This window comes from Lissotriton vulgaris, chromosome 11 (assembly GCF_964263255.1).
Source record: "Lissotriton vulgaris chromosome 11, aLisVul1.2, whole genome shotgun sequence".
NCBI classification, from domain to species: domain Eukaryota; kingdom Metazoa; phylum Chordata; class Amphibia; order Caudata; family Salamandridae; genus Lissotriton; species Lissotriton vulgaris.
Genome location: NC_141699.1, coordinates 53,277,717 through 53,302,960, shown reverse-complemented (window position 1 = coordinate 53,302,960; position 25,244 = coordinate 53,277,717). Strand labels below are relative to the sequence as shown.

General features: G+C 44.2%; 1 protein-coding gene across 1 annotated transcript in view; it reads right to left on the bottom strand.

Annotated features, from left to right (window-relative positions):
* Positions 1-25,244, bottom strand: part of LOC147678944 (cytochrome P450 4B1-like) — a 207,052-nt gene that overhangs the window by 170,578 nt on the left and 11,230 nt on the right. Inside the window, exon 2 of the mRNA XM_086944700.1 lies at positions 9,829-9,973. Coding sequence (XP_086800826.1) covers positions 9,829-9,973 — 145 coding nt within the window. The remainder of the gene's footprint in view (positions 1-9,828; positions 9,974-25,244) is intronic.

The following is a 25,244-nucleotide window of genomic DNA, read 5'->3' as shown; positions in this document are numbered from 1 at the left end:
GGACGGATTAAAATTATGTGTGTGTAATTAAAACTAGTGGGTGTGTAATTCAGACTATGTGTTTACACGCCCTAAAGTGTTTTTCTATGTGTGAGAGGGGGATTCCCTTCTCAAAAACTCGCTAGTTTAAGCAATATTCTGCTTCAAGGTTGTGAAGTGGCAAGGGTTGGCCAGAATTACTGGCCAGAGCCTGCGTTAGACCTGTAGTGCCTCCTTCGCAGAACCGGTCATAGGTTCTAATCCCGGCAGGTCTACTCCGCCTCTCTTCCTTCTGAGGTTGAAGCATTGAGTTCCATTGAGTTGGGTGACACTATACGTCTGTTGTTCGGTGTCTTGGAATCCTTGGGTGGTACGTGCGTTTTAAAAGTTCTCATATTATGTTCGGCCCATGGCCCCACAGAGGTTTTACTTGTTTGTTCCTCTTGTGTATCTGGTGTCACAGGCTCATGCTTTCATCCCCCATCTTGGTCGGGGGTCCTCTCGGCCCTTTTTGGGGTGGGGTTGCGGTTGCGGCGCCCCTTCTATGCCATCTCCTGGCTTCTGCCTTCTAGTGCTGCCCTTCATGACGCCTCTGCCACATCCTGCCTCTTTCCTGGTGGGGGCCATTTTGGTTCTCACGCTGTCTCCAGCGTCTGGGTCCTTTTCTGGTGGTGGATGGTTCCTGGGCCGGTGTTGGGTCTGGTTTGCTCTCTATGTTTCGGGCCCGTCTGTGGTCTCTGCCCTCTCTTGGGTCTCTTGACAGTGGTTTTCTATGTACTTCCGGGCATGTTGATGTGTTAGTGCAGCTTCTGCCTCTTGTGTCAGGTCTGGTGACTTAGTGGACTAATGCTTCCACAGTAGGGGCCTGTGTTTGTCCTCATTTATTTATTTATTTATTTTATTTAGAGTTTTAATGAGTGCGGACAAGACCCTAGCGAGTATCAGAGCGCTTTACAGTACATGGGAATAATAATAACATACATACAAGATAGGTCAGTGAAGTGTTAACACCATAGGGCAAACATAGAGCAGGAAGTAAGAAGCAGAACAGAAGGGACCTGGTGAGTGAAGGTAATGCAGTAAAGATAAGTAAGTAAAATAAAAAATAACATCATTGAGCCAACATAAACCAGAGCAATAAGGTGCAAAACAGGAACGAACTGAAGAGACATGGTAACGACAAATAGATTGATTAGGTTGACTAGTTTGATACCATGTACGGATGTTCTCAGGGCATAATAGGTCTGTGTTTAAGTGAATTTTGCCATAAGAATACCTTTTACTTCCAATTTGAAAGATGCAGTGGAGGGGTTCAGTCTTATTTCAGGGGGAAGGGCATTCCAAATCCTGGGCGCCATTCCAGAGAAGGATCATTTGTATGTTTTTTTCTTGTTGAAACTTTGTGGCTTCAGTAGGAGGTTTTCCGCACTTCTTGTGGTTCTTATCCTGGTTTCTGTGTAAGATACCTAGGAGAATTGTGATGTATGGCCTTATTCGTCATGCATGCTATTTTCAGGTGAATTTTGGCTTCAAATGGCAGCCAGTTTAGAGATTTAAGGTCAAGAGAGATATGGGCCCTTCTTTTTGAGCCAGTGATGATTCTCACTGGCGCATTAGTAGAGGCTCTTAGGGGAGCCTTAGTAGCTTTGGGGAGACTGCATAGCGAGACACTTCCATAGTCCATCCGAGGTAGAACTAGAGCTTGAACCGCCATTTTGAAGTCTTTGGCCGGTAGCATTTCAGCTTCTTCAGTGTATTATTCTGAAAGTTTTCTCTCCTTGTTGCGTTACAAATATGTTTCTGCATATTGAGATTGCAATCAAGTGTAATTCCCCCATGATTGTGCTGAATCTACAATGGTTGGTTGAATGTTGAGTGCTGTAAGGTGTTTGATCCAATCATGCATTGTGGAGAAGTGTGGCTCAATGATTAGAGCGGCAGACCCTGATGCAGAGCTCTAGCCCAGGACCAGGGTTCAATTCCCCGCCTCAGCGGGTCTTGGGCTCAAAATTCCACGGGCCTGATAATTCTCGCCTTGGTGCCTATTCCAATCATGGAGTCCAAATCTGCAACTCTGGGCAATAGCTTGCTTAATCTCCACAACGGCCCCCACAACGCTAAGGATGCCTGGCCTCCACCTTGGGGGTGCCCAGGAGTGGATGCCTCACAGGGAAAGCCAGGATGGGTTCCACAGCCGTATTCGTACAAGTGCCTTGAGACCCTGGCGGGTGAGTAGTGCGCTATACAAGTATCAATTTACAATGCATTATGGGTACTTTGGCAGGTGGGGAAATTAGGAGGAATTCAGTTTTTGAGGCATTCAATTTGAGGTCATTCTCTGCCAGCCATGTTTGGGTGGTCTTAAGGGTAGTATTAAGCAAATTAATGTATTCAAGAGTATTGGTCTTAAGGTAGAGTTTGGTATCGTCAGGGTACATGTGGAATTGCATGTTGGACGCTTGTAGCAGATCGGTGAGCAGTTCCATGAATAAATTAAAACGTGTTGGTAAAAGCAAGGACTCTTGTGGTACTCCAATCATAACTGGAACGGGTTTAGATAGAGTGTTGTTGACCTTGAATTTTTCGGTAAGGTTTTGCAGAAAAGAGGTAAACCAGTTAGGCACTGATCTAGATAGGCCCATTCTGTGGTTAAACAGATCTATCAAGTTCTTGTGTTTGACCGTATCGAAGGTTGATGAGAGTTCAAGTAGGATAGGAAGGCATGTTCTGTTTTGATCAAGTATTTGTAGAGCAATTATCAATGATGTGTGTCATGGCTGATTCCGTGCTGTGGTCTGCTCGGAAGCCGGATTGAAATTTGTTGAGAAGGTTGAAGCAATCAATATGTTTTGTCATTTGGTAGTGAACACATTTTTCCAGAAGTTTAGCCAGGGTGGGAATATTGGAGATAGGGCGATAGTTGTTTAGGTCCGTGGTTCAGCTGTGGGTTTCTTAAGGATGGGAGAGACCTGCCCCACCTTAAGAGAGTCAGGGATGCAACCTTGTAGGAGTGAACTGTTGGTGATTTTGGTCCAGAGAGGGAAAAGCAACCGGGTAAGTTCTTTAACCGCATTTGCGAGGAGAGGGTCGGTGAGGTGATTGGCACGCTTCAGGGTATTGTGAAACTTGCATATAGCGTCATCAGAATAGGTGTAAAAGGATGACCATACTGCGTTGTTTGTAAAACAAACTTCGAAGGTATTTGTTGTGCTGCACTCGTGGAGAGAGGGAAGGTTTTGATGTGCGGACAAGAGTGAGATATTAGATCATTCAGATCTTTCTTGATGTTCTCTGTCTTTAGATTAAAGAAGGTAGAGAATTCTTCACAAGTGGGTTGTGGATGAGTTAGGTCTTGTGGAAGTTGAGGTGCGTCCTTAGATTGGGTTTTGAATAATTCAAAGAGTTTTTTTGGTCGATTTCTTGCTTGGTCAAGTTGGTGTCTGAAGAAGTCTGAATTGGTGCGCTTGATCTTTCGGAAGTAAGCATTTCTCTTTCTTTTTACAGTCATGAGGAGCTTGGCGGATGGGATCGATCTCCAGTTGCGTTTAGCAGTTCGTTAGAGAAAGTCTGTCATTGTTAAGTGGACCATTGAACCAGGGTTTAGAGTCTTTTGTGGAAACTCTCTTTAGTTGAAGGGGATCAAATTCGTTAATTATTGAAGTCAGAGTCAAGATAATGGTTGGTAAGATTATGTACATTGGAGGCACCAGCAGGGGACAAAAGTAGATTGTGTCTGGAAGCGGGTAACGTGTTTGGGTTGAGTTTTGTCCAGTCTCTTGTCCATACTTTAGGTTTTGTGGATTGAGCCGAGTTGAGTTTAACTGTATCCCGGTGGCTCCACTCAGCCTTTCATCCTTCTGAGGTTGATAAAATGAGTACCATTGAGTTGGGTAACAATAATACATCTGTTATTCAGTGCCAAGATATTCTTTAATATGCCTATGGGGCCCTTCTGGCTACTTGGCTCTTTGGTGCCTACTGCCGTACGTCCTTTGAACTCCTGCTCTCGTCTGTTCTTGGTCATCCTCTCTTTCAGAGGTGTTGCTGTTCTTGCCATGGGTGCTGCATGGTTGGGCCTGGTTTGTTCCTAGAGGTGTGCCTGCCAGGTTATTCCTGGTGCTGTGGTCTACCTGTGGTGAGGGGCTGGCGGCCCGGTGGACTACTGCGTCCACTGCAGTAGCCTGTGTTCGTCCTCTTCGCCACAGATTCCAATCACCGAGGGCCCGCTCCGCCTTTCGTCCTTCTCAGGTTGATGTTGTGTGTGCCATTGAGTTGGGTAACAAACGTCTTTCAGTCCCTCTTTGCCTACAGGTGATCGTGCGCTTTACTAATGGGGGTTTGGACCAACTTCCCCTGCCACGGCTCCTCTTTTTTATATCCTCCCCTTTGGGTTGCTGTCTGTCCCTCAGGTGTTTCCTTCAGCTTTTGCTCCCCTGGGGGGTCTAATTCTTGCTCATGGGGTGCTTGGTTCTCCCAGGAGTTTTCACACATTGGTTGGGCTTGTGCCTCTGGTGGTACCGGCATGGACAGAATGTGGATCAATGTCACACATACACCCCAGTCCAAAGATATGGGCCCAAATCCATCGTTTTTTTGCACTCCACACCACCCTGGGTTACACAATTGATCCACATTCGGTCCATCACTTGTTTTGTTTGCAATTGCCGCCATAAGTGCGCTGGGGATGCTCACACGTGGGTCCAAGGCACTCCACACCACTGGAGTCAAGCTAGCCGGGCTGATGAGAGGTGTTACCTCGAAACCGGTCCGGTCCTCGGATGCTTGATTCCGTTCTGGCAAGGACATGGCTTTTGTAGTTCGGACTGGACTGTTCCCATGGGGCACAGGGTCAGAGCTGATTTGCATATCGCCATTGTCTAACCCAGGGTGGTGTGGAGTGCAAAAAAACAATGGATTTGGGCCCAGATCTTCGGACTGGGGTGAATGTGTGACATTGATCCACATTCGGTCCATCACTTGTTTTGTTTGCAATTGCCGCCATAAGTGCGCTGGGGATGCTCAGACGTGGGTCCCAGGCACTCCACACCACTGGAGTCAAGCTAGCCGGGCTGATGAGAGGTGTTACCTCGAAACCGGTCCAGTCCTCGGATGCTTGATTCCGTTCTGGGAAGGACATGGCTTTTGTAGTTCGGACTAGACTGTTCCCATGGGGCACAGGGTCAGAGCTGATTTGCATATCGCCTTTGTCTAACCCAGGGTGGTGTGGAGTGCAAAAAAATTATGGATTTGGGCCCAGATCTTCGGACTGGGGTGAATGTGTGACATTGATCCACATTCGGGCCATCACTTGTTTTGTTTGCAATTGCCGCCATAAGTGCGCTGGGGATGCTCAGACGTGGGTCCCAGGCACTCCACACCACTGGAGTCAAGCTAGCCGGGCTGATGTCCTCATTTATTTATTTATTTATTTTATTTAGAGTTTTAATGAGTGCGGACAAGACCCTAGCGAGTATCAGAGCGCTTTACAGTACATGGGAATAATAATAACATACATACAAGATAGGCCAGGTGACAGGTACTTCTTGTCAGGCCGCCATACTGGGTGAGTACCTTTTTAATTTATGGGTAAATGCTGTGTCTGGGACACAGGGTGCTCCTTTGTGACTGTGACGACTAAGACTATAACTCGGAGTAATGAACATTACAGGTAAGTAATCAAGTCAGTTATGTCTTTTGAGATATTGCCTATCCATTGCAGCTTTCTCAGTTTTTCAGATGTAACTAAATTCTGAGTGTTACAGATTTCGAGTGCAGGCAGGTCATTGTCCTTAGGCCAATTACCTAGAGACAGTGGCAAGCTTCATGTCTACAACTCATCTGGGATTTGTCGGCTCTACCTCATCTTCTACGGAATAATCATTCAATATTAGAGGTAGGCCTTTAAACATTAACAGGGTTTATTCTGATATCTGCATGCTGCAGCTTGGCTTACAGTTGTTTAAAACTCAAATATATCAAAGTGTGATGAAACCTGCACTGCAAAACAGATGAAACATTCAATTTTACGTCATGTGCACAGTTTCTATGCAACTCTACAGTGGTCTCACCTAAAGGCCAATTACTGGCCATGGACTAGGAACCGGGGCATATGCACACACGTGTCTAGTTGCCTCCCAATGCCTAAAGGTCCTAACATGCCAGCATGATAGGTCCAGAAGAACAACAAACACAACTGCAAGGAACTCTTCAACATCGTGAAAGAGCTCTCCAACCCCAACGCCGGAAACAACGACATCACCCCTTCGCAAGACCTCTGCAACTCCCTCGCCTCCTACTTCCACAACAAGATCGCGGACATACACGACAGCTTCAGCACTCAACCGACGCACGCCACGACCGCAGGACCTCCACCAACCACCACCCTCCGCGCCTGGACCCCAGTCAACACCGAAGACACCGTCCACACGATGAACTCCGTCCACTCCGGATCTCCAACCGACCCCTGCCCTCACCACGTCTTCAACAAAGCCGACGCTGTCATCGCACCCCACCTGCGGGACATCATCAACACCTCATTCGACACCGCCACCTTCCCCGAGAGCTGGAAGCACGCCGAACTCAGCGCTCTACTGAAGAAACCTACAGCAGACCCCACCGAGCTCAAGAATTACCGCCCCATCTCGCTACTCCCGTTTCCAGCCAAAGTCATCGAGAAGACCGTCAACAAACAGCTGGCCACCTTCCTCAAGACTAATGGATCCCTCGACCCATCGCAGTCCGGATTCCGTGCCAACCACAGCACCGAGACCGCCCTCATCGCCGCCACCGACGACATCCGAGCCCTGATGGACAACGGGGAAACAGCGGCCCTCATCCTCCTAGACCTCTCCGCGGCCTTCGACACGGTCTGCCACCGCACCCTAGTGCAGCGCCTCAGCAACGTCGGAATCCAGGAGAAGGCGCTGGAATGGATCGTCTCCTTTCTCGACGGAAGAACACAAAGAGTCCGCCTACCACCGTACAAGTCAGAGGCCACCAAAGTCATCTGCGGCGTCCCTCAAGGATCCTCACTGAGCCCGACTCTCTTCAACGTCTACATGAGCCCCCTCGCGGACATCGCACGCCAACGCAACCTCAACATAATCTCCTACGCCGACGACACCCAGCTGATCCACTCCCTGACCAACGACCCCGCCGCCGCCAGAGCCAACCTGCACGACGGGATGAGAGAGGTAGCCGAGTGGATGACGACGAGCCGCCTGAAGCTGAACACAGATAAGACGGAGGTCCTCATCCTGGGTTCCTCGCCCTCCGCCTGGGACGACTCCTGGTGGCCCCCCACCCTGGGCACCGCACCCAGACCGACGGACCACGCACGCAACCTGGGTTTCATCTTGGACTCCTCCCTCTCCATGACCAGGCAAGTCAACGCCGTGTCCTCGTCATGCTTCAACATCCTGCGCATGCTTCGGAAGATCTTCTGGTGGATCCCCACAGAGACCAGGAAGACCGTCACCCAGGCCCTCGTCACCAGCCGACTGGACTACGGCAACGCACTCTACGCCGGAACCACCGCCAAGATCCAGAAGAGACTCCAGCGCATCCAGAAGGCCTCAGCCAGACTCATCCTCGACATCCCACGACACAGCCACATCTCCGGACACCTAAGAGACCTGCACTGGCTCCCGGTCAACAAGAGAATCACCTTCCGCCTCCTTACCCACGCACACAAAGCTCTCCACGACCAAGGCCCGAGCTACCTCAACAACCGAATCAACTTCTACGCTCCCAAACGCCACCTCTGATCCGCCAGCCACGCCCTCGCCGCCGTCCCACGCATCCACAGAGCCACTACAGGAGGAAGGTCCTTCTCCTACCTGGCCGCCAAGACCTGGAACTCTCTCCCGGCCGACCTGCGCCTGACCCAAGACCACCTCTCCTTCAGGAAGAAGCTCAAGACCTGGCTGTTCGAGCAGTAGCGGCACCCCCCCCCCCCCAAAGCGCCTCGAGACCCTACGGGTAGGTAGTGCGCTCTATAAATGTCTTTGATTGATTGATTGATTGACTGATTGATTAATCTGCTAAAAAGTGATTTTTTTCATTTAGTCTGTGACAGTTATACTGGCTTCAGAGAGATCTACATGGGGTCATAGGAAGTTGCTGATGCAGTCCGGGTGAAGTGAGAGTGTTATCAGAAGTGAGGAGACTAAGAGGGGGTTAGTAGGTCTAGTCTGTGTTAGCAGGAACAGTGAGTGGGAGGACAGCTATTTTAAGATGTAGTGAGGGGGTAATGTGCCAATATATTTGTGAGTAGGCACATGTGAAAGAAGAACAAGCTTAAAGAGCCATATTTACAGAGGGAAATTACATATTTTAACAGACCGAATCACAATTTCAGTCTATTAAGAAATGCAATACTGTCTTTCTATATGTACAAAGGCTTAAAGCGGTTGTAAAATGCAGTTTCTACCCAGAAGAAATACCATTTGCGATTCCCTTAATAGGATATCACAAATAGGGATTTCCTATTTGTAATTTCCTAAGCACATGTACAAAGCATTTCTTAAATGCGAAATGACCATTCAAGTTGAAGGTAACCATGTGCAAATTAGGAAAAGGGACCCAAAACTGCAGTTTTATTAGTGCCATAGATGCACATGCCCATATGGTATTTGTGAGCTTTACATGTGCACTTTTTATTTCATCTTCTGACAGAACCAAGACACAGCCAGCTTCCAAGCCACAGTTTCCAACTGACTGTTATGGTACACACTACTCTGAAGCAGAGATCTAAACTCAAAGCGTGCAGGTGCATTTAAAGGAGCAAGCATATATAAAGATGAAGGCATGGGCACACATAAGATCACAACACAATGCTGGTGAGTCTGGTTTATAAATAAAATGGAACTCAGCTTACTGGCTTTGCAAATGATTGCTTTTTTCGTAATACCTCAGTCTTGTTGCCTTGTCCAAATCCACTTCAACTCCCCACCCGTTTATGAAGTGTGAACAGTAAAAATCAAGCAATTTAATGTGCACTCAATTCCTTGTTACCTATGGGGTTTTAAAGGTCTAATCGCTGTAAATGAGGATGGCTTGAACTGAGGTCTCTTTCTCAAAGCAGGATGTTATCTGATGCATGGCAAGTAGGGAGATCCAAATAATTAACCGACAATAAAAAGGAAAAATACATAACACAAAGGGCTATATGTAGGAAAGTTTGAAATTGCGAGTTTCTATTTGGTTTTTAACTGCGAATCACAATTAGGAAATTACTATTTCTAATGTATGAAACTCTTTTGAGTTTCATTTGCGATTCCTAGATGGTCGTAAATCGACCAACCTTATTAACAATAATGAGGTAGGTCACAATTTGCGACCCCCTAGGATTCACTAAAATCACAAGGATGGTGGCCTGCTGGGGTCGGCAGACCACCATGTCCTTGATTGGTAGTATAGGTAGTGGTCTGTGGGACCAATGCCTGCTCTTAAATTGCTTTTACAAACAATCCCAAAGAGGAAGGGGTTTCTTAGGACACCTTTCCATTTGCAAATGGGTTACCACCTACTTGAAGTATGTGGTAAATTGCAAATGTTTTGCGATCGCATTCAAGGTCAGAAAACATTCATACATACTGTTACAATGTGGTATTTGTAAGAGACACCCTAAACACGCCCCTACTTATTACTGAATCTCAAAATCAGTTTGCGACTCAGCAACAGGTCCGAATCGCAAAAAGGGTACATGTAAAAAGATTTTTTTGTGTTCCCAAACAGGCAAATTCTGTCTATCGGCACATTTGCAAACACACAATTACTTGATATATGTAGCCCTAAATTTTTTTAACCCCATGATATTCCTAATGTGAAAAATGTATAAATACCCACCTCCTCTGCCGAAGACAACTTTTGCATATTCAGGGTGATTGATGAGCAAATATGCATAGAAATTTCCCATCCATAACGGAAATCCGTAGTTGTATTTGTGTGTCCATGACATCAACTTGGCCAGCTCCACTTCATCTTGTTTAAACTGTGGAATTGAAGAAACAGAATAAATCAGTTCTCCCAGAATACACACAGATTATTGCATCATGTTAACATCGCCATCAATTTCATCCTATCTTGTCTATAAAAGCTCTCAATGAATTTGTGTATCCATTTTTTAAAAAAATTTCAAAGGAGAGGGGTGGCATGGTGAGCAAAAGATTAATGGATTTAACCCAGATCCGATGACTGGTGGTGAATGTTTGGATTTGTTCTGCAGTCTGTCCATCAATTGTGTGTCTTTTACTAGTGGGTCTGCAGCACTGATTGTGCCACCCTCAAGAGTAGGGCTGGGCGTAGTTCGCGCAGTAGCACTATGCCTAGCCACGCGAAGTGCACTTCGCACTACGCTAGCTACGCGTAGCACTACGCGAACTGCTTAGTACCCTATTCGCACTGTGCAAGATGCCATTTTCAATGATTGCACAGTGCGGACAAGCATCCGGCACTGTGCAATCATTGAAAACGGCATCTTGCACAGTGCGAGCTGTAGATTTCTTCCACATGAGTAGATTTTTACTTGAGCAGCAGCTTTCCCAACGCGGACTGGTAGTTTCTCATCACGAGCGGTCGCGAGCATACGCGACCACTCGCAATGAGAAACCTGACCTCTCCACGTTGAGAATCTTGCCGGGAGGTTTATTTGCCACGCTTGTGATCGCCAACTTAACTTTGAGGACAGTGAGCACGCAAAAAATTACAGCTGCACTACGCTACGCTATGCATGTTTGCACTGTGCTACTTGCGAAGTAGCGCAAACTACGCGAGCATAGCGCAGTGCTTTGCCCAGGGTTACTCATGAGTAGCCCTGAAAAAGTATCGGAGACCTGCCATTGCAGTGTCTGCGCACAGTTCTAACAGGTATTTGCAATGCAACAGCGGTTGAAAATGTGTAGAACTACAGACATTAATTTTATCAAGTGTCTTTTTAACAAATTATAATGATTTTACATATAATTAATAAATGTGTTACTAATCAAGAACTACTATATTGTATGGGGACAGGATCAGCTGTAAATAGACAGTGCTTTGAGCACTTATTTTGTTGCACGGATTTCAATAGTTATGCTGAACTGAGGATTAGGATCACAGGATGTCATAGTGTAGGTACGGTGTCTCTCTACGGTGTCAAAACCTGATGACCCAATCATGGCTAGCTCATAGTGCCTCACCGTAACCCCTAGCCTTTCCAGCCTAACATGTAATTTCTACAACTTTAAACATGACCCTCTAGTGAAACCATAAAAACAGATCTCCCCCTTTGCATACTCACTCACGCATGCCCACAGTAAACTTAAGAAAGGCACGAACAAAGTTTGCAATACATTTATTGAAACTATCATAGTCTGTTATGAAGCACATGAGCAGCGATCATTAGGCAGATGCACTGAACAAGGCAATTAGCATTAGTAGCAAACTGTAAAGGACAAACATCCCAACCATGGAAAATTATATATCTGTTTTGGTCTACCCTTACTAGGTGAGTACAGGAATACATTTGCAATCTCTAGGATTTGCCTAGGACCTCATAGCTAATGTATGCAGTTAGGTGTTCCGCATCATGAGTGTAAACTTCATTTACACAGGGCTGTGTATCGGGCACTGCTGTCATTCCAGAACATTAATCTTCCCCCAATATTCTCCTCTCTGGCCCCCTAGAGGTCAAGATATAGTTCATATCATAAAGGTTTGTGTTAGATGATGCAGCTGTGTGGTGGTGTTATGTCTAGATGTTAGGAGCTGTTGTTGAACCAACAAATAAAACTGTACCATAGGTTGTTATGTATTCCTAGCAACCTTGAACGAGATGAGGGGGCAAAATCACAAGAAGAGTCTCTGAATACCAAACATCATATACTGCCTAGGACAATGTTGCAAAAACAAATCTATTATATGTGGCAATGCAGATCAGAGCCAATCTAAAACGTTAAGGTGCAAAAAATAAGGGAGAACCAAAGCAGGCCCAGAAGGGAAATTGCTACAATTATATTACATTACATTACATTACACATATTTATGATTTCAAGGACAGACATGAAGTAATTCTCAGGTTAGACATAAAAATATCCAGTCTCTGGTGAGCACATACATGGACTGCCCTCTAATCCTTTCAAGAACCATTCAGTGTGTGGTGGGAGTTTAATAATGTAATGAAGTGGCTCATAAAATGTTGGTACTCACAGACAATGCCTACAGCCCAAAAATCTGAATGTATTGTTTTTCCAGTGCTCTCCTTGCTAAGGGTGGGTGTAAAATCCGTTTCGCGGGCAAATTTGCGGATTTTCCGCGATTTCGCGATCCGCGAATCTCACGAAATTGCGAATCAGCGGGGACGAATTTTCAGCCAAGCAAGGGTTACAGCAGCAGGTGCAAAAGTTGAACCTAATTTCTTTGTAACCTTTTACAAAAGGGTTACAAACAAATTAACTTCAACTTGGGCACTTGCTGCTAATTAATTCCTGGCGCCTCGTTGCCTACTTGCAACTATTCTCTGACCCTGCTCTGACCCTTGAAGCAGGGTCAGAGAATAGTTACAAGTAGGCAACGAGGCGCCAGGAAGCAATTAGCAGCAAGTGCCCAAGTTGAAGTTAATTTGAAGGAATCTGGCCCTTCAGAGATCCGGCCTCTCTTTCTTTCTCTCGTTCTCTCTCTCTCCCTCTCTCTTTCCCTCTCTTTCTCTCTCTCTCTATCTATCTATCTATCTATCTATCTATCTATCTATCTATCTATCTATCTATCTATCTATCTATCTCTCTCTTCCTCTCCCATAAACGACTGCATGGGTAACTTCGCTATGCAAGTGGCTCGCGAAGACGCAAAAAGCCCCGCAAACACGCAAAAAACCCTGTGAACGCGCAAAAAAACAAAAATCCGCAAATTCGCGAATTTTGCGGATCGCGAATTCGCAAATCCGTAAATTCGCGGATCACAAATTCGCAAAATTTGCCCATGCTTACTACATGCACAGTTACTCCCAATTCAACGTAAAACTTTAGCAACTCCACCATAGAGCTAACAAGACAAAGAGAATCACATGGAAAGAGAATGAGGTTTGTCTCCATTTTCTAGTTACAACAAATGCAATTTTCTCACCCTATGTCCATCCTTAAATGAACGGAAGTATGCTAGGAGGTTCTGGATATCAATATCAAGAGTGTGCATAACATAGCTGAGTTATTGCAGTGCATGCCAGACCTAGTAAAGTATATAGCTGAAGAGCGCAGAGCACGCCTGGGGTTATGAAGTCTACAAACGTGTATGTAATGTATGTGCTATTTGTGGAGCACAAACCTCATAGCTGCCAAGGTTTCAAATTGCTATTGTTTGACATTTTTAGGATTTCTGTGTACTTACGGGTGTCATTTAACAACCAAATGTGTGATACTGAGAGTGACGCTTTTCCACAAGCAAAATCAAGAAATAAAGTTCTTGGAAACACATAGGATAATTACATCCATTTGATTAAAAAGAACCTCTAAAAAGATCTCGAAAGATCAACCAAGACCTAAACCTTGCAGCAGACATATTAACCCTCTGTACTAATTTATGGTGTGTCAAAACTGCCACTAGCCAAAACTCAATTTTCACCAGCAGGAACAGTAATCAGTTAGCTATGACATTTTTATTGTTGCCTGGTACAGCTGAACCACAAGTAACAATAGGATGTCTGTGACAAAAGCAGTAACACACTGACCAATCAGAATTAAAATACAGTTCTGTGATATAATGACAGACATTCTCAGCAATAGGCATTTTAAAGCTCTGCGCTTCTTTACGGTGAGTCAACTCAAAACTGCCACTAGACAGAACCCCGTTCTCTCTCCAGTAGGTTTATGACTTAGCAACTCAGAGTCACTGTCCGTGCTGTCTTGGGCAGTAGCTGCAGCCTGTGGAGTTACATTCACTGCATACTGCTGCTCAGACAGTCGCTGTAATGTGGACACACTAGTCAGATATACCAGAAACAGACCAACATGTTTTATTTGTCTGCCTGGCATACAAGAAGGCTAGACACCGATGATTACAACAGATATGTAGGAACCTTGGGACAAAGTATTGCGCGGAGGCCTATAGGATCCTAAAATATGATATCAGTCTGCCCATTGTGTATTCAGTTACTCGTTACTCATTTTCTATGTGGTGTGAACGGTCATCTATTTTAAATTCTGGGTCTATTCGATAATTCTAGTCTTTAAACGCAAACAAAATGTATTAACGTTTTGTTAAGCATCTTTTTTTATTGTTTTAAAAACAGTAACTCTGAACTAGCTCCTTTTATATTTAGAACTCTTCTTTCTCTTAATGTTGCAATGCATGTGCACTTTCCCTTTGCAAGAATCATGTGTGCTGATTATGTAGTAATACTTGTTTTATGTACTTTTATAGCCATAAAGGTCGAAATAAAGAAATTTTGAATTGAAATATTTGTTCTACAGATAAGAAATTGGCATATTAACCTGTGGAGTGCGAAACCAATAATCTACTTCAACCGACAGGAAATCGGAAAATGACTCATCCAAGTGGAACTTGCGTTCTAAATAAGACATGAGCATAGGAGCAAAATATAACTAAAGGTTTTTTTGACATACAGCTCAAACAACTCATCAAAATGTGGAGTGAGGGCAAGAACGAGTAATGATATTAACAGAGATTTATACATTAATATTTACAGATGTGATCCACTCGTTGTCCTGAGGAGAACCCTATTATTTACAAGGGATTACGAAACGCGTTGACACGATCTCTTGGGAAATAAACCTGCTGAAAGAGGACTAAATAGTGGGAACATTGGCAGATTCCCAACCCCACTTAAAACTTATGCCAGCAGTCCTCAAGAGGTATTATTAGCAGGAGTCACCTTTTTGAATAAGTGAGTCATTGACTCCGCTGGTTCAATTCATGATTTGATGGCTGTTTGAAAAAGTTCATTTTTTAAAAGACACACACATGTAATGTCACACATATTTGTATTTCTTTGAATTCCTTCCTTTTTCTTTGAATATTTGGCACAGTAGAGTATGTTATATGTATAAAACAGATTTGAGTGTAAAAAACGACAAGGTGGTCCGCTATAACATGTTACAAACTGTAATATCTCTCAAAATGAATTATAGAATATAAGTGAACAAACACAAGATGGAAGATAATCAATTTATTGGACCCTGCTTTTGGAATCATTAATTTTTTTGAAGAGGCAGCTAGAACATATTGTTGTTTTACATAACTGAGAAGCTCATTCTAGCTGCCTTAAAGGGCCCAACCCCTTTTAATATGTCACTTTCTAAAAGTGGCATTTTTAAAACATTAATGTTAGCGTCAACATCATCAGTGAGGGGGATTTATCATTACTATTTAAAACATATAAAATATGATAAAGCTACTCCTCTCTGATCAAGAATTACAACTTAAAGGTGTATTAAAGAAGTCCCAATGCTGGCCTATTTGAGGGGTAGGCCTCACAGTAGTGAAAGACAAAATAAGCTGTTTGCCAGTACCAGGTATGCAAAACATACAAGTACATGTCCTACCTTTTACCTCCATGGCAACCTGCCCTTAAGGTTATATTTGACCTACCTCAGGGGTGACATTTGTAATGAAAGGGGAGTTTAAGGCTTGGCAAGTAGTTCTGAATGCCAAGTTGAAGTGGTAGTAAAGTGCACATGCAGGCCATGGACAGGTTTGAAAGGATACATCTGTGGGTTGCACAACTAGTGCTGCAGTCCTCTAGTAGAATTTGAAGTACAGGCCCTAGGTAAAAGGTATACCACTTTACAAGAGCCTTATTAGTAAAACAAGTATGTCAGCAGGGGCAAGCTGTGGTAAAGTGCTCAGAGCAAATGTGATTTAACAACGCAATCAAAATGATCGCGGTATGTACCATTGCAGGTTTTATAACGCAAATCAATACAACGACTTGTGCTGGAGGGCGCTGGGCTTAGGAGTAGTAAGATTTACTATTCCAACACCAGTCTACGTACAGTAGGGAAGGTGTTGGAATAGTAAATCTTACTATTTCTTAGGTTATAGCGCCCTCCAGTGATGTAAAGGATGTTTCCCGTTATATACTTATTCAAGTCCACTGTCTCCAGAAGGTCCGTCGGGTTCTGGTGAGCTATTGTTACTTCTGCTGCACGGTCCAGCATTGTCTGAGCCCATTCTCCGTTCTTGAATTGTGTCCTCACGATTTTCGGCATGTCTGATCTTCAGACCTTCTACCTTTTTCTTAGTGCAACAAGGTTTTGGTTTGTTTTGCTGAACGAGTTGATTGTCTCTGGACTTCACACGTTCTTCTTTGTGTTCTGACCATCCTCGTTTTTCGGATGTCTGTGAAGATGTCTAAAAGGTACGCGAGGAACGTGTATCATTATCTTGATTCCTGTCAGGTTTTTTTTAATTATCCCTCTTCCTGAGGTTATACCTCCTATCAGAGTGCTCCTTTTGAGGAGACCTACCTCGGTATTGAGATCATTTCTCTTTTGAAAATGTTTTTTTGTTTTCCCACTTCTTTTTTAGAAGATGTAGGATTGTTTTTAACTGACTCCTTTTCAGGACCCTCAGACAGTTTGTGGTTTAACTGTGTAATTCTATTAATTTTTGTATGTAATTTAGTATTTAATTTAGTAATTCCTTATCTGACATTGCATCAATGTCAGGATGAGGTATGTAGCCGGCTAACATCGGCCATGTTGCCCCTGGTCTATCTACTGGACCGAGCCTGGTAATGTGATTGTAATAATTTAGGGTGCCTTTAAACCAGAGCTGATGCTCCTGGTATGTGAGTGGAAATTCAACATCCTTGACGGGAATGTATTCCTCAGGTGGATCATCTTCTTTGAAGAAGTGAAACACGTGTTACTGGATTTGAGTCTGGGAAGACTATCCATGAATAGAATACTTCTGTCTGAAAAGATTCATGTGCCTCTACCACGAAAACTGCTCCACCTCTTATTGTTAGGACATGTTTCATAGGTTTTACAGTGATGGCTCTCCTTAAATTTGGATGGATGTGTATAACACCCTCATCAGTTTCATTTAAACCTGTAACATCACAACTTGTTACGGCTTGGTCAGCCGCATCTATAATATCCCCCCCTAGTGGACATTGTTTATTAAAAAATGTAGAACAAGTTTCAAGGAAACAAAGATAAGGTGCACAATATTTTGGAACACTGTATCCTTCAACATTGAATAAACCAAACAGCTGATACTTAGGATTCTCGTTCTACTCAGCTATGGCAGATATTATCCCTACCCACTCCAGACGTCTTATGGAGTATAATGAGTAGGGGTCTCTGAGAAAAGCACGACTGAGTTTCTTCAGTATTTAGCGTTAAATTAGTGCCTTACCAAACGTTGGGCGCCATGTAGTGTAGTTCCTATTTCCCTTATAGGCTCTGCACATTGGAATAATATACACTATAGTTTTTTGCATTGGACTAAGGTCAGTATACTCCTATCGAGTACATTAAACTTAATTACTTGTGTGTGCCAGCTATCTCAGAGGTCACTAGAAACTTCTCGAATAAACAAGAAGGGATTACTTTCGGACAACCGCGTAAACATGACAACTTTATTTCCCTTTAGAATTGGAACACGTCTCAGAATCGTGAAGACTATAGATAACAGTTTCACTCAGTCAATCGTGCATGCTTAGTTTCTCCAGAGGTTACACAGAAATAGATAGATGGCCGTTTCTCGTCCTACTCAGCTATGGCGGATATTATCCCTACCCACTCCAGACGTCTTATGGAGTATAATGAGTAGGGCTCTCTGAGAAAAGCACGACTGAGTTTCTTCAGTAATTACCGTTAAATTAGTGCCTTACCAAACGTTGGGCGCCATGTAGTGTAGTTCCTATTTCCCTTATAGGCTCTGCACATTGAAATAATATACACTATAGTTTTTTGCATTGGACTATGGTCAGTATACTCCTATCGAGTACATTAAACTTAATTACTTGTGTGTGCCAGGTAACTCAGAGGTCACTAGAAACTTCTCAAATAAACAAAAAGGGATTACTTTTGGACAACCGTGTAAACATGACAACTTTATTTCACTTTTGAATTGGAACATGTCTCAGAATCGTGGAAACTATAGATAACAGTTTCACTCAGTCAATCGTGCATGCTTAGTTTCTCCAGAGGTTACACAGAAATAAATAGATGGGCGTTTCAATAAAGGCATTTATTGAACAGTCTTGTTTCTTGTGTAAGAGATATGAGCTGTTACGATCATTAGACATAAAGCAAAATATAATACGCACAGCGTAAGCAGTAGGAAGAAATAATACTGCAATAGCATTGTTTTTTTTTAGCTATGACATATATCCATATATACATACATAAATAGCAAAGGCTAAAATGTGTATACTTGTCTGATACTTCTAAATAGTCCTACCCCGGTGTACCTAACTTAAGGGTGATGCGAGATAAGAGTAGGTGCTGTTTTCTATAATATGGTATATACTAAGTTTGTATGTCCAGAGTCCCTCTAGATTCTAGTCAGCTCTATACTTTTAGAATGAGATTGATAGGAATCTATATCCGGGTCTCAAATTCTAACAACCCGCGAAGGGAGTCAGAACACTGGAGACTGGATTCTCTGTGAGCAGGGATGACAGTGTCTGGTCAGTGCGTCAGGCCGGGATATGGTCTCTTCCGAACTTGCCGTGGCAAACCTTGCAGCTTGTAACTGCCGTGGTTTGTCATGGTAAGGGAAGGTATATTTATACCTGAAATGTACTTAGGAATGTTAGCATTGACATAAAGTCGGGCAGAGGAAGACGTCATGGATGAACCCCTAAGGAATAGTAGTTTATACATAATAGAAGGGTTCTTGGAGAAATCCATAATCCTTGCTAGGGAAAGTCCCGGTTGGCTTAAGGGTCTGGTTTCTAAGAACTTGTTGTGAAATGGGATGGATGGATGTAGGTGACTATGCCTGTATTTGGTTAGCATAGCTCATTAAATAAGGGCTTGGATTTCATGCCTAAATAAGGGCAAAGCGAGTTATGCCTATATAAGGACATGATTCAGGTAGACCTATATACGGGTATTTAAATTGAAACACAACACCACGGCCCACCTATCCACGCCGTGCTTTCTCCAGTATGATAACTGAGTTCCCCTCTTATTTGTGTGTCTGCAGGCCCTGGAGTGCTGGATGCACCAGCTTATCGCCCACTGGTCCGCCGGACTCATGGCCCTTGCCATAGCCTGTGCCTAACGGGCGAGCCCACCACGCTGAGCCCATATGGAAGGATTGATGTTGAACCTCTGAGTGGAACCTTAGATGGACCCTGCCTTATGAATACCGAGTTGTTGCTCCCCTCGTGCTACCTCATATTCACTGTGCATGTAGGCTGAATGCTGACAGCTGGGTGACCTGTGCGTGCTGTGCGACCCATGACCTAGGTGGGCAGTAGGGCTGCAAGAGGACCTGCTGTGTGCACCACGTTGATCCTGGCCTTGCATCATAAATATTGCATGTCGACATTGCCAACAGTCCCTCCAACTGGTAAACCACCCCAAAAGCCACTGCGATGGGTAAAGCGGATGGTAAACAGCCCAAGCTCATCTTTGGAGGCAAAGGGACTGGCAGGGGTGGCATTCTGCCGCCAGAGGCCGTTGAGCAGGCCTCTCAGATGGACTAACCCGATATACAGAATGACAGCATTCGTGCCATATTGCTTGAGGTTAAATACAGCCTAAAATCCATCAACTCTAAAACTGATCACCTGACTTCCCGCCTTGACCAAATCAAGCAGCAGATCAACACATGATACCCATATCCCACAACTCGAGGCCAGGGTGTCTGATGCAGATGACATCGGTCCTGAAAACCGGCAACGACTCCTCAAGATGGATGAAGTCCTCAAAATCATCTGCACAAAGAACGAAGATCTCAAATCTCGCTCGGCAGAAAAAATATCCACATCATTGGTGTTCCCGAGTCCACAGCGATGCGAACTCTTTGGTACAGTTTTGCCTAAACATTTCATTGCAAACGGACGCATATATCCCTTGGCCTGCAGCCTCCATCTGGGCCCCCCCACCCAAGATCTATAATAGCTCGCTGGTTGTCAGAACCCCAAGATTTAATGATCAAGTGATTTCCACCCTGCAGTGGAAATCACGCAAGAAAGACAATGTGCATTTTCCTTTGCAAAATAATCGGAAAATACTGGTTCACGATATGAACCTCAAGATGGCCGCCGCTAGTGATTGCGGGTTGGCAGTCTAGTGGTTTGCCAATTTCCAGGTGCTTCAGGTAATGTGAAGCGCGTGAACGCCAACCGCTGTGCACTTCAGCTGAGAATTCGCTGAGACTAGTTTAGTATTCTGGAGTTTCCTGAAAGAGTATCGAGAGCGAGTTAGAATCGCAATATTGTTTGCACTTTTACAGTTCGAAGGGAGAGAAAAGAGGAGTTTCGAGTGTTAGTAATTCTAATTGTGAAGAAGAAGTTACCTGAAATATGAATTTCTTCTTCAAGTCGTCCCAAGGTCTCCACCGGTAGCAGTCACCCAGAGAGGGAGAAACGATATGGCAGCTACAAAAGACAAGAAATGAAGATTCAGATAAGTCACTGATTTGGAAGCAATATGTGTACCCTGTAGTTATATCTGGTTACAGACTATATTTATCAAGATATGAAAAGCGCTTACCTGTGTTGGGAGTTCACGATAATTTCCTGAAAGAGAAGAAGAAGAAGCAATATTTAAATACAATTATAGAACTAGGATAGGTTAATAAACACGAATAGAGTAGTGTAGTGCACAAACACTGAGAATAGAATAACAGTAGTTTACTAATAGGTAAATAGGCACATATAAATAGAGTTAGGAAGTAGAAACAAGAAGAACTTACCAAACTGAACAATGGATGATGTACAGATATCAAACTTATAATAGAGGTAAGAGTCCATAACCTTAGGAGTTGCAGGGAGAACTAAGGAAAAGATTAGAAGTTAATAATTACTCTTGTTACGTAGGTTAATACAGAAAAGATAAGAAAAAACCCTCAAAAAGACGTAAGAGAAGAGAAGCACATCTCTGGATAAATTAGGTAAAGACTTCCACAGAGTAGAAATAAGATAGAATAGAGTAGTGTAGGAATTTGAAGAGTAATCAATCTGTTATCGTTATTTAGGTTTCTCTGAATTAAAGTCTGCAGGTCAGACTAGACAAGACAAGCAGAGGAAGAGTTCCAGAGCAGTCTCTTCTACCATTTTCTTATTTTATCCACTCCCCCTTCCCCCTGGAGGGTTCCAGAGAGTCAAGTTCTAAAACATGCTCTAGGGAATCTTTTAGAGGGAGTTGAGAACTATCTTCGAGGCATCCAAGCAAGTTAACAGAAGAGAGAATAGAGAATCGTCCACTTGTGCTCATGTGCAATTTCCAGTGGTAAGAATTCACTTTAGTCTCTGACACTAGTTGAATTATCGCGACCGTGACTCCATTCTTCGAAAAGCCAGAGAAATGGGCGGGGTCAGGCACTATGGTAGCACACTTTCATTCTACCCTGACTTCACTCTAACTGTTCAAGCTGCCCAGAGATTTCTCCCCACTAGGCCACTACTCCAACAACTCCATATCACATATGCCTTACTATACCCTGCGCACCTCTGCATTGACTCGGTGAGAAACCCAGAATCTTCACAGACCTGAAGGCCGCACTGACAGATGCCAAGCAACTGCAAAAGTGCCTCCACCAGGACCATCCTGCTGCGTCTGCAGATTGCCGCACCAGCGATACTGATTGACTTCAGGGCTGGCACATGGCGCTAACTGCAAACTTTAACGCTTGGTCGCCCTGCCTTATAGGCTAAGGGGAAATCTAGCTTAGTCACACACCCGAAAGGGATAATTCCCATGTCCGTTTGGCAATCTACAATATGGGGGTCCTTTGGAGGGGGGTGGCATGATGCTTAACGTAATTGGGGGGGTTGGAGTGAGTAGGGGGAGGGACGGATAGCTCTTTGGGGGTTTAGCACAGGGCAACTTGACTACTGGGCTCTGTTAAATGGTTTCTATTGTTTGACTGCAAATATGACAATGATTGCATCCATTGAAAATCTTACTATTCTTTATGGCTGTCAGGTTTCCCCGGCCGCTGGTAAATCACTGACTGCTATGCGATTCTGTATGGAGTAAAAAACTACATTTCCCATGATCCTTCGCGCGGCACGCTAGAATGACGCTGTGCGACCGGAAAGGATATCGTGGCGTTTTCCCAGGGAAGCGCTGCCGATTATTTTGCTTGGCGAGCAGTTTTCCTGCTTGTGTTTCCTGAATTCTAGCGGGCGTTTCTTGGAGGTAGACAGCGGTAAGCTTGTTATCGCTATACCGGATTGTGGATTATTGAGGTGGGGCTTAGGAAGCGCCCGCAACGAGAGCGGATTGCCGGTCTTCTCTTACTCCTGGAATATGGATTACTGTGGTGGGGCTTAGGAAGCGCCCATATCAAGAGCGAAGAACTTTGTATCAGGTTTTCACATATTCGAGTGGTGTGCTTGTTTAAGTGCCTTTTCTGTGAAGCCTGGTGTTCGATTTATTGGTTCCAGAGCTTCTTACGGGGAGCGCGTTGCTCCCGTCATTGCTGAACACCTAGGCTTAGGTGCCGCCTGTTCATTTCTGGAAAATCACTTTACTGTTTGCGCTTACAGAGACGGATCTGTATAGACGCTGTGTTTTGCTTTATGCTGGGTTTATTTGTTGCTACTGTTATACCAGAAACTTATTTGGTGATCAAACAATATAGGGGATGTATGCGTCATATTGGGGTTGACACTTTCGCTTCCAGTGCTACCCAATTAACTTGTTACTCATATATATCCTCGGAGAGGGAATCTTTCATTATAAACAGGAAAATACCGAATAGGAGTGTTATAGACTGAGTGTTTGTCCCGGGCATTCTGGTTATCTTCATTCCCAGTTCTGGGTAGGTGTATTTACATCTTATCTGTCTATATACATCGGGCCACAGGAAGAGAGTGGGACTGGGATTCTTATGCTTTCATTTTTTGTGTCTTATAGTAGGAAACCAGGGGAAGTAGAAGAAGCCCTTAATATCACTCCTTCGTTCCTGCACACCTGTATGATTAGCAGGTGAGGTATAAGTGTAGTATAGTACATAGTAAGTCTCCAAGCTGAAGGTTATCCTACAACTCATCCCTTGCATTCTGTATCTACAGGTTTTCGGTTCCAGTTGCCCAGCAGTTCCCCTCCGGACCTACCTTTTCCCCTGCTTGATCTCCTTAACAGTCTGTGACCCTGACAGCCAGACTTGGGATGATCTAGAGGTGGGCCCCTTTATAGCATCGATCCAATCCTGAGGAGCAACCACGAAGGACCTGACAATGGCACACCGATCCTTGGCACGACTGTAGACAATGGACTGCATTACATTGCAACCCCACTGAACCTGTAGCATGAGCTAGGTGGCTTTCCTATTGTGGAACATCAGAAGGCATGAACGATTACCGCAAAGTGTGGACCATACTGCATATCTTAACATACACAAGGCTGACGTATGATTTCTTCAAGAACCCCACCTCACTGCCACCAAAGTGGCAAAATGTGTTTGAGACACTGAGGGGAATCCTACTCTTCATTCTATTCCAATTACGGTTGAGGTATCACCATACTATTTAGGAAAGGCTTACCATGGCCCACCATGCAAACCTTCATTGACGCTGAAGGTAGATATGTGGTACTTGCCGAGATTCTTTACGCTCAGTCGGTAATTCTTGCAGCAGTTTACAACCTAGAAATTCTACACTCACATGTGGAGACTAATCTCTTCCATTTGCCCCCTACAGCTGGTATGGGGCGGTGATTACAAAATTGCACCCCATAACATATTAGATCACTCGGTTGCACTCATATAACACCCCCAAGCCACTGCTACACTGCGCACGCTTACTGAGGACAACAAACTGATCAATGCCTGGCAAAACAATCAAGCTGACAAATGCGAAGGCACTTGCGTATCCACCACACATGGCTCCTGGCCCTGCATTGATCTGTGCCTCGTTACTCAAGATGTCACGTCCTGGGCCACATCGGCGGACCACCTGGGGCATGCCCAATCGGACCACTCACCGGTGCATCTGGTCCTGCTGGCTGACCCTCCATCACATATTTGCATGGGGCCTATCTAGGGCAAATCTATCAGAGGTACCTTAGAAGGGCTAAAGGCAGAAATCACGCTGCCGGAACAGCAACACCTCTTGAACCCTAACCCCGCTACACTTGCAGACATGAGATCAAAGGTTGACTGAATACCACACAGAGGCCAAGAGAGAGGTGGCATATCTAGGCAGGGAGGCACAGGCCGGCAGATATGGGGAAGGGGACAACCCCAGGCAACCCTCACAAATCTATTAAGGAAGCCACACGCCTCCTCATTTATAACAGAGCTGTGAGATGACACTGCAGGAAGGACTATGTCCCCCAGCAAAATAATCAGCAGAATCTCTGCATTCTATTCCCAATTGTACACTGCCAGTGCTGAGACACCCAGCGAAGTCATAGTGACAGATATCAAATAGGTGAATGTCATGGATAGTACCTGTATACATGAAGACAGGAAGCCTGGATGGTCGTAGGGCAATTAATTATCCTGTATATGAGAATCTTTGATATTCTGAAACAATTAAAAAATATATGTCTAAGTTGATGTCTCAGGGCTGGGATGATACTGATTACAAAGACAAGTAAGTAATATCTGACAGAACAAACTTTATAGGATGTTAGGACTAAGAGTAGGTAACAAGGTCCTCGGATATTATTAAAGCTCTTGATTCATCAAGTCTTGAGGAAAAAAGGGTTTTTTGATGGGGAATGGACATCAAGGGAGTAAGGTTAAATACATCTCTGGAAAATGGTAGATAACTATGCTGAATGTTGTTTGAAACCAAGTACTTAAATTTAAAAAGAAACAACAGGGGGGTATAGCGTAAACAAGCTCAAGGTTTGAAGATATTACCTTGTTTGTTATCATGGACCTTGAATTTCAAGAAAGCTCTAGGTTCTTCGTGTCCTGAGGTCAGAACAAGTGGTCTTTTAATGATATATAGGTATGAAGGATAAATGGATAAAAAAATCTGTGAATAAAACAGATAATAGCAATGCTGGGTGTTATTTTGCGCGGAATATTGTTTTAGTATATAAACACAAAGATGATAGTGCATTCATGCGCTAAAAGTATGTTGGTATTACCTTATTTGATACGAACAACAGTTTTACAGCCGGTGT